The sequence below is a fragment of the Thamnophis sirtalis genome, unplaced genomic scaffold, assembly GCF_051295495.1.
Source record: "Thamnophis sirtalis isolate CommonGarterSnake01/CBP01778 unplaced genomic scaffold, rThaSir2_p1.2 scaffold_4, whole genome shotgun sequence".
NCBI lineage: Eukaryota > Metazoa > Chordata > Lepidosauria > Squamata > Natricidae > Thamnophis > Thamnophis sirtalis.
The window spans coordinates 116,062,247-116,072,052 of record NW_028261384.1 but is presented as its reverse complement, the minus strand read 5'-3'; the positions used below and the strand labels follow the sequence as shown (position 1 = coordinate 116,072,052).

Sequence of the window (9,806 nt, the reverse complement as noted above, 5' to 3'; positions counted from 1 at the left end):
TTTTAAACCTATGAATTCTGCATCAATAAGTCTGATCTTAAAAAAAAACAAACCCATGAAGTTCTTAAGCATTCTTACTTTTTGTAAAAGATGATTCAGATGTTTACAAGTGGCAGAAGTATGACTATCTCTTGAAATTTTTTGCTCTGCTCCAATAGTCATTTTCAAGACTCAGTAGCTTTATGTAACATAACACACTGTGCACTCATGCTGTATGGTCCCATCCACTCACTTTGATTCATTTAGGTATTACATTTTTGTATGTGCTACTTAGTCTTAGATTTGGGCCCAGTAATTTTTTTCATTTCGATTTAAGATAACTAAGGATTTTCCTGAAGAAAAATGAATTGGAGGGGTAATTTACTGGTTACCTTTTCAAGCATATGTTCTTAAAAAATGAAGTGATCTGTATTTTAAGTTGCTGTAGACATAATTGTTACTGCTTTCAGTGGAACTCCAGTCTGATTTATAGATTTTTCCCCAAATCCCAATTCTTGAAAAATTGAAGGGAAATTCATAATAGTGTAGATTAGAGGAAAACTAACAAGAATAGCAATTATAAAGTCAGCAAGTACAGGAACATTTCTTGACCATTAATTTAGTGAAAGAAAATGATAACTGGGAAGTTTGTTTTTAGGTGAGTAATGTGAAATCTAGTGGTAACCACTGAAATTTGAGGCACTTAAGATTACTGCAACCCAGCTCCTATTAAAATGATTTGGATGCTTAGAATGGAGATACAACAAGGGATTGTGTTCCATTATGATTCAATGAAAAGAATAATCTTCCCTATTTTACCTAGTTTTGAGTTATCTGCAGTTTGATAAGGATTCCTTCTCCTTCCTCATCCAAGTTATTAACAAAAACATTTGCTCCAGAGTTGAGACTTATGTTAGACCATAATTAAATATCCTTCACTAGTTTCATGAACCACCATTGATAAACACACACAGTACAGTTTTCAAAGGTGGGTGGGTTGTGTGCTTGACTTCTCAAAAATCCATGGTTTTGAGTAAGCTATCTGTCTGCTCCTTGACATTTCTGATGTTTTACCTGGGAAAGCTATCTATAGGAGTTGGGGCAAGTATCAATCATGAAAAAAAGATTACATGCTTAACGCACATGAGAATGAATGGCTGTGATGCAAAGATCTGTTACAGAAACACTGCAAAACAGTGATGTGGAACAAACCAAGAGCCATCTTGGAAGTTGCAGGCAGTGCAAGATAAAGTTATATGGTCTGTCAAGTCACCTAAAAAAAGTTAAAAAGAAATTTGTAAGCTATTCTGGGAACAAAAATAATACAGAAAAGGCCTTTCAGATGTGTACAAAACTTCAGTTTAATCCACGGAAAAACTAAAGCATATCTACATCCAAGAATGGATTCAGAAAGAACAATGGCAAACTAAAGGCTATTCAAATGAAACTGTTTTGGAGAAATGTAGTATCTGCTTGAAGGGGTATTTTGCCCATACAAAATTGAAACTAAAAAGATTGCTCAATGTACAGAAATTATTGCCTCTAGAAGTAACGGCTATCAGAAATGCAACCTTAAAAAACAAGAACTGTACATAACTAGTTAAAACTTCAAAGATTCATACATAAATCAGATGGGATAACATAACAAAAGAAGTATCTGAATTAAAGGAAGTAGTTTAGAACGTATGCATTTATGAACTTTGTCACACTTCTGTGAGACTAGAGACAAAAGGAATTAAAAACCAGTAGAAAAACATGAGATACATCAAATCATCTGGATTCAACAGATAGTTTTCAACAAATAACTGATAGTCTGTTTTCTTGCACAACTTAGGAAGAAAGCTTTTATACTACTTGAAACACATATTTAAATAGAATATGAGAAAACTGCTACCAACCACAGCAATTTCAGGTCAGGATGAAGCCTCTGAGGGCCCTGCAAGAACCAATATAGGTTTCTTCAACAGCCAAAAGGAGGGGAGAAGCATGGCTCTCTTAGCATTGTAGATACTGATTTAATTTAAAATGGAATGGTGAAAGATGTGGAAAGGATCACTATTCCAGATTTCGTCATGTCAATGGAATTATCTAAGGAGTGAATAAAAAGTTAAGAGGTCAGTAAATGGCTGTGAGTCAATAAGTTATAGATAAATGGAAAACCAATTGGGGTCAATTTTGGGGGGGTCTCTATAGAGCTCCATGCCAGTGCTTAATCCTGAAGATAAAGTGGCTCACCACATGACACATTACCCGGAGTTGGATGACCAGCCACCTGAGACAGTGGCTTTGAATTGTCTACACTGTTGTTGTTCTTCATAGAACTATTAAAATTCTATTAAATACTATAAAGTTTTTATTCAATTATTTTCACATAATAAATATTCAGGTTCAATGAACAATCAGGTTCAATGAAACTGTTGATGAGCTAAACCTCTGATCTATCCAATGGGGAAAAAAAGTATCTCCTTAGAGAAGGCAGGTCACAACCCAGAGGACAGATTATGTTGGAAAACTAAGACTGGGCATTTTACCAAGAATAAAATAAGCCTATTGAGAGCAAAGATCTAATGAACTAGCAGTTCCTGATTTGCCACCTGGGTCTGCTGAGCATCTACCAGAATATTATCCATGCTGGATTGACATAAGAAGCATTAGTTTGTAAGCATCAATGGTTAGATAAAAAAAAGTCGAAACACACATTTTTCTTGCTAGTTTATAGTATTTGGAAGACATCAATGATATTGCAGAAATCTAGCTGAATTGTTTGTCAAGGAAATTGATCATCCAACTACCAGTAGCTACATGCAACCTAGAAAAATTATACTTAAGAGAGTGATATGGCAGAGGAAAAGAAACTAAAAGAATTGATGGCTAGAACAATTCCAGGGTTTCTCTAGAGTGGGCAAACCCAGTGTTTCATAATCAGTACTAAGATGACTGACTTCTAGAGAGTGAGCGGACAATTAATGGGGAGACCTGCCAGATTTCTTTTCAATCAAGACATGAAGAAAAGGTTTATCTATTCATTAAGAATCAGCAGTAAGAGAAAATGTAGCTGGTCAGGTAGGCCTGTTGAGAGTTGAAACTCATTTGCTATCTTCAGTTTGTGCCATGTGAAAATAGCAAGAAAAAAGCACTTTTCCCCATTTTTCTTCTTCAAAAATTTAAAATGGAAATCAATACAGGTAGTCCTCAACTTACAATTCATTTAGTGAATGTTCAAAGTTAAAATCGCACTGAAAAAAGTAACTTTTGACAATTTTTCACACATGACTATTGCAATATTCCAATGGTTACATGATTTTCATCTTGTTTGACAGCTGATTCAAATTTATGAATTACAGTGTCCTAAAGTCATGCGATCCCCTTTTGCGATCTTCTATCAAGCAAAGTCAATAGGGAAACTAGATTCACTTAACAATTGTGTTACTAATTTAAGAACCACAGTGATTCACTTAACAAATGTGGTGGGAAAAGTAATAAAATGGAGTAAAACTCATTTAACAAATTTCTCACTTAACAGCATAAATTTTGGATTCAATTGTGGTTGTAAGTTGAAGACTACTGTAGTTTTGCTTTGATTTCAACTTCTCATTACTGTTATGTTTAAGTTGTTGCTTGGAGTTAATGTAACTATAGTTAATACTTATAGGTCCAAATGGCACTGGCTCCATTATCAACACCCCAAAGAAAACAGAATCAAACTCTACAGATACCACAGTAGCCACTATTTTATAAGTGAAATCATGGCCAGATAAGACACTTAACCGCCAGCTAACAGATGTCATGTATCCTTGTAGGAGGAAAATTTTGGTTTGGATTTCCCTGAGGAATGAGTTTTGAGTCAGGATCAGTTTTCAAGAGGATAAATTTACTGCGGATTAGGCTTACTTCCAAAAAAGGAGTGTGTGCCAGACAGAGTGTATGGTGACCTTTTATACATCTTTGCATCCTACTTCACATGCACACTTACAACTTCTGTTTTTATGTTTTTATCAGTTTCTTTTGCCTCACATAGATAATCACTTCATTCTAAGTCCCCTCTTTTGGTGTATGTTCTCTCTTGCTTAGACCTAATGAAGATATCTGTGCAAATATATTTACAAAAGTACATGGCATTTAGCACCACCTCCTACAGGTACGATTACCAGATAAATATTAGAAATGTCAAGGACCAGACAAATAGCTTACTTAAAACTGGATCTTTGAGAAGTCAATTACCTCCACCCACGTTGTGGTGGGTATCGTTTGTTCTTCGAAATTAAAGGTAATCTCAATAACTGGTATCTCTGAAAGGTCTCTTTGTTTTATTGCTGAACTTTGGGGGGATTAGAATTTTTGTTCTTCAGTATTTTTATGAATCTGAGGTAATGCAACCAAATGAAACACGTCAGTCACTTCATTAACATTTTTTAAAGGAAGTTTTTAATCTTTTTAAAACAAGACACAGAGTGAACAATCTGAATTCTAGAATGAGGCTTTCCATAAAGCTGATGCTTGCACCAAAAAAGGCTTACTGCTTGTTGATTCTAGCAATAAGCTCTTGCAGAACTTCTAGTTTCACAACATAGAGGAGAATCCCTTACTTTGGCTAGGTGGACACAAACTATTAAGGGATTTATATATTAACATAAACATGAATTTGACCCAGAAAACTACAGAAAGACAAGCAAATCAAGCTGCACAATTATTTCTTCACAGAAATGACTCTGTTTAGTATAAGTAAGGACTCCAACATTTTTATCTACCCAAATCATTGGGCCCTTTCATTTGTCTGAGCTTAACTTTCACCTGTTCCATCTGAGCAAGTATATAATCTGGCTCAAATACCAGGGTCATAACACCTCTGATAACAGAAAGAAACATATGTGAGCATTATATAAATAACATGTAGCCAACACATCCTAATAACCACTCCCAGTATATATTCTTCATCCATCACGGTTCCTAGTCTGTTTGTCCTGCACTCAAGGCTGAAACTGGATTGAAATAGATCAGAAAGTCAGTTTCATCTAGAAGCATGTGGCCATCACTTTTCATCACCTTTGCTAAGAATGGTAAACGTGAAATAGGTCTATGGTTATTAAAAGTGTAGCAATTTCAAGAGGGTTTTTTAAACAAACTTGTACCATCTCCTTCAAGGGAAGCAATATCAGACTGGATAAGGAAGAAACTAATGATCAAAAATGAAATCTCCCTAAACTGATATTTCTCAGCCATGATACATGCACCTTTTTTTCATAAGTTACCGCACAACTTTCAGAATACCCAATAACATTCCCCACCCATATGTACTGTACACCTACCTGATGGCTGACAATAGCCCTTGTCTCACATTCAAATTAGCCTGGAAACAGATATATAGGTAACATTTCAAAAACTAATTTCATCTTCAACCATCCTTGGTTATGAAATATCTAAAGAAAAACTGGAATCATGTTTATCAGCTGAATCTTGCTATAGTAATTCATTGGAATTGTTCTTTTCCCTTGAAAAGCTAGGTATGGTAATTTGCTTTCCCATTAATGAAAGAAGTCAGGAAACAGAACATTCCATCTTACATCCAAGTAATGATTGAAAAAATGCTCTATTTAATTTATTCTTGTAGAACATTTATTTACATGTTGGATCTTCCAAGACATCATCTTTTCTTTGTATGGATTTAGGGATGGAGTAATGGTCAGATAGGTGGTACGTGTTGATACTGCAATGACAAGAAATGCCAAAAATTTCCCTTTGGCTCAATCCACATTGAGAATTGGTTGTAGAATATAATTAAACAGAAAACTGCAAGCAAGGAAACACACGAAACAAGCAGCAGCCCAAGGAGTAACAATTCCTGGAGGATATGCAGGATTAGATAGCCTAATGGGACATCAAAAAATCTGTATGGAAAGAAGAGGGAGGAAAAGGGAAAGGAAACAAATATACTAAGAGAAAAAAGACACTTGCAAATTTGAGTTAGATACAGAATCTGGAAACACAGGAGCTGTAATGAATTTTTACTGAATGAGGATTAGCAGGATCCTTTTAAATTAGAATTAACAGTATGATTTTCATCATTTCTGTTTACTATGGTGCAGATGTAAAATATTTAACAATCATCAGACAACAAAAATATTGTGGCTTTCTTCTTTTAAAATACCGTGTATAAATAATACAAACAGCTGGATTGTAACTCTTTTCATAGGAAAAGAATGTGGTCTCTATTAATTGGGTCCATTTTTTTACTTCAGTGTTTAAATAGCATTTAAACATTAAGAAATAAACTGCAAACCTGCACTCCTGATAAAATTCTTCCTTAAAACAAGCTTAAAACAATATGTTGAGAAATCAGCACATTTTACATGGATGTAAATATGCTTAAGGCTATTTTCTTAATTATTTAATTATTTTTTCTATTGTGTTCCACTTTCAAACATTTCAAGATATACATACATCATTAGTCTGTTTTATTTCATACTGTAGATATAAGAAGACTGGGGAAATATTTAATTACTCCAAAACCATTTGTTATATTTTGAAACTGAGAATCAAAAGTCTAGTTGAATGTTTTATATCCCTTGTACTTTTTATTACTAAAATACTAATTAGCTTAGAATATATGAATCTTTCTCATCCAATATATGAATTTTAATAATGAAATGTGACAATGTCCTTGGCCTTAAAATTGATCTCTGGCCTAGTAGTATAGTAACCATTTATCCTAGATTTACTTCTAGGGCCATTTTTATGTGAATAGTATCTATAATTAATTTATTAGGTACGATAATTATACACACACACACACACACACACACACACACACACACATGCCAAGTACCACTCATTCATCACAAAATCTCCTACAAATGTGAAATTTAGCATGTACATATGTTCCTCTTGGTTTCTAGGTGCTCACTAAGAAAGGATTTTTCAAAATGACCATCAGATCATTAGCATTTCTTATACAGTAATTAACATGCACTGATGCTAAGGAGTTCTACTCCCCCTCCCCACCTGAAAAGAACTCTGTTCCAATCACCAGTTGCCTCCCATTCCACTACCTCAGTTCAAACTGGCAGATGTTCCACTCCTTCACTCAGGAGCTGTCTGGACCTCCTTACAGTACTAAACATCAGTAACTCACCAAAATGTCTATGACTTCCATCTATGGAACTGCTTCTGGATTCAAGGCGGTGGGAGCGCTATTCCCTTATGTGTTTCAATTACCGACCACCACTAAGCTAACAGATTGTGAACTGAATTTCTCCTGCATAGCCCAATCACATAGTTTCATCACGATGCAAGGAAGCAAAGAAATTGCATATAATTCTTTTAAGTGCAATTTACTATGGTAGTTAAGGCATCAGGCTAAAAACCAGGAAACTGTGAGTTCTACTTCCACTTGAGGCATAACACGAACAAGGTGACTTTGGGCTAGTCACTCTCACTCAGCCCTAGGAAGCAGGCAATGGCAAACCACTTCCAAAATCTTGCCAAGAAAGACTTCAAGACAGGCATCATGAATAAAGACTGGTTTGAAGACACAAAAAGTATGTAAAAATAATAATATAATACAAAAAAATACAGGTAGTCCTTAACTTATGACCACAATTGAGCCCAAAATTTATATTGCTAAGTGAGATGTTTGTTAAGTGAATATTTCCCAATTATACAACTTTTCTTGCCACATTTGTTAATCACTTGTTGTTAATTAAATAACAGGGTTGTTAAATGATTTTGGCTCCCTCCTTGAATTTGCTTGTCAGAAGGTCACAAAAAGTGATCCCATGATCCCAGGATACTGCAACTGTCATAAATATGAGTCAGTTGTCGTCTCTGAATTTTGATCACATGAATATAGGGATGGTGCAACAGTTGTAAATGTGAAAAATTGTCGCAAATCACTTTTTTCATTACTGTTGTAACTTTTAATAGTCACTGTTGTAAGTCAAGGACTACTTGTAGTAATGCTACATGAAAGAATATGCTATATGAAAGAATAATAAATATTATTGGCAAAAGAATGTGACAAATATAAGTTCCTTACCTTTGAAGTAGAATTTGACATGAATGTCCATTAGTTTTTTTCCAAATATTTGGGATTAACTCGACATCTTTTGGGACGAAAGGGTGTTTCTGCAAGGCTTCTTCAGAACTTCTGGAACAATCCCCCCCCCCACATATTATAGAACTTATGTGTTAGCATACTTCATTTGAGACAATATACATCTATATCATTGCCTTCTGAGATTTGTTGTGTCTGCTATGAATTGAGTAAGACAAAATCATTTGAAACTTCCGGAATAATTAATCCCACCCAAATTCCGATATATTTTTCTTCTACTTTAAAATGGAAAAAGCAACTGTCAATATATATCAACTTCAAGCTGCAACAGTGTAAAAGTATATAATCTATGATTATCCCCACTCCTACTGATTCAGGAATGCTGAGAATAAAGAATAAAAATAATTGCCCTGCCCTAAAATGTGCAGCAACAAAAAATCCCATCATCCCCACAAAATGAAAGCAAGAACTTGTATTTGGCGTGTAACTATCTTCTGTAAAAGCAAATAGAAAAACAAAAATTTATCAAACCCATATACTATATATATTGAGGATGGTATAGTTATTCTTATCAATATACAAGGGATTAGACTGAATAATCTCTGCAGTCCCTTCAACCCTTGGTTCTTTTACTTTGCAAAGTATTTGAGGTAGAGATACTAAGTTGTTAATGTTCTTTTTACAAGACTTGGAAGTACAGTTTAAGTTCAAAAGCTAAGAAAAGAATGAAGCAAAAGTTCTCCTCTAATGGATAAATAACTCACAACTTTTGATGGTTAATAACTAAAGAAAAATTTCTTTTTCCACTAAACTGGCTCAGTTGCTAAAGAGTTCACAGGTGATGAACCAAACAAGAAGCAGCATGAATGCCCCATGTGCAAGAACAATTGCTTCTTCAAAATATATATTTGTTGTTCTTCATTAAAAGCACAAATTCTGCTATTAACATTAGATCAACACTTTGTTCTGCATAATGGATTAAACATGTGCACTTACAATTCTGCTGAGCTGAAAACCATGATTTCTTGAAAGTTAAAATGCACCATCTTGAGGGGAAATGATGAATAACATGTTAATGCTGATTAAGGCTTATTAATGAAAATATGTTTTTCAATACTTTAAGCATTTTTCTTATCTCCCAATCTGAAAATTTGTGTGTGTGTGTGTGTGTGTATGTATATGAAATAGGCATCACTAAGATTAAGATAAATAATTCAACATAGGGCAAAACCCATTAGAAAAATAAATTTTAAAAATTTAGTATTTCTTTTATCCCGCAAACTGTTATTTCAAAATAATATTATGCAGATGAGTCCTCAAGGTACTTATCATAACATCTAAATACTATACCAGCATGAAATGTACTAGCCTTAACAAGATCTATTGTACCATAGTAACTGTTAACATTGTGCTTATTATTTTAATGAATACAAAACTAAGAAGAGATTATTTGATTCCCTTGGTTTGTTTCCTTTCCCCCAAATTGTCTCCTACCAGCAGGTAAACAATTGCCATTCACTGCCCATAACTTGCAGTTGGATGAGATTGGAAAAGAATAGGCAAGTGCAGAGAACATGTTTAGCCAGCCAGCTGTCGAGGTATCTGGCTTACAGTTATCAGTATAAGGTGTGCTTCACATCTGTGAGCTGTGTCTAGTGCTCTGCAGAAAGAACATGAAACTCAAGTCTCAAAATACCCAGACTGTGTTGTGAGGATAAATGAGAGTGAAACTGAAGAGAGCAATCCATGGCAAGTGAACTCTGTTCTTGAATGAAAA

At 34.5% G+C, this 9,806-nt stretch overlaps 1 protein-coding gene across 2 annotated transcripts in view; it reads right to left on the bottom strand.

The window, feature by feature from the left end:
- Positions 1-4,381: 4,381 nt before the first annotated feature.
- Positions 4,382-9,806, bottom strand: part of KASH5 (KASH domain containing 5) — a 33,153-nt gene continuing 27,728 nt past the window's right edge. For both annotated transcript variants that reach the window (XM_087711974.1, XM_087711975.1), the window contains 3 exons: positions 9,026-9,075; positions 8,012-8,122; positions 4,382-5,864 (listed from right to left, as the gene is read on the bottom strand). In XM_087711974.1, the coding sequence (XP_087568100.1) occupies positions 5,660-5,864; positions 8,012-8,122; positions 9,026-9,075 (366 nt within the window). In that variant the 3' untranslated portion in view covers positions 4,382-5,659. The remainder of the gene's footprint in view (positions 5,865-8,011; positions 8,123-9,025; positions 9,076-9,806) is intronic.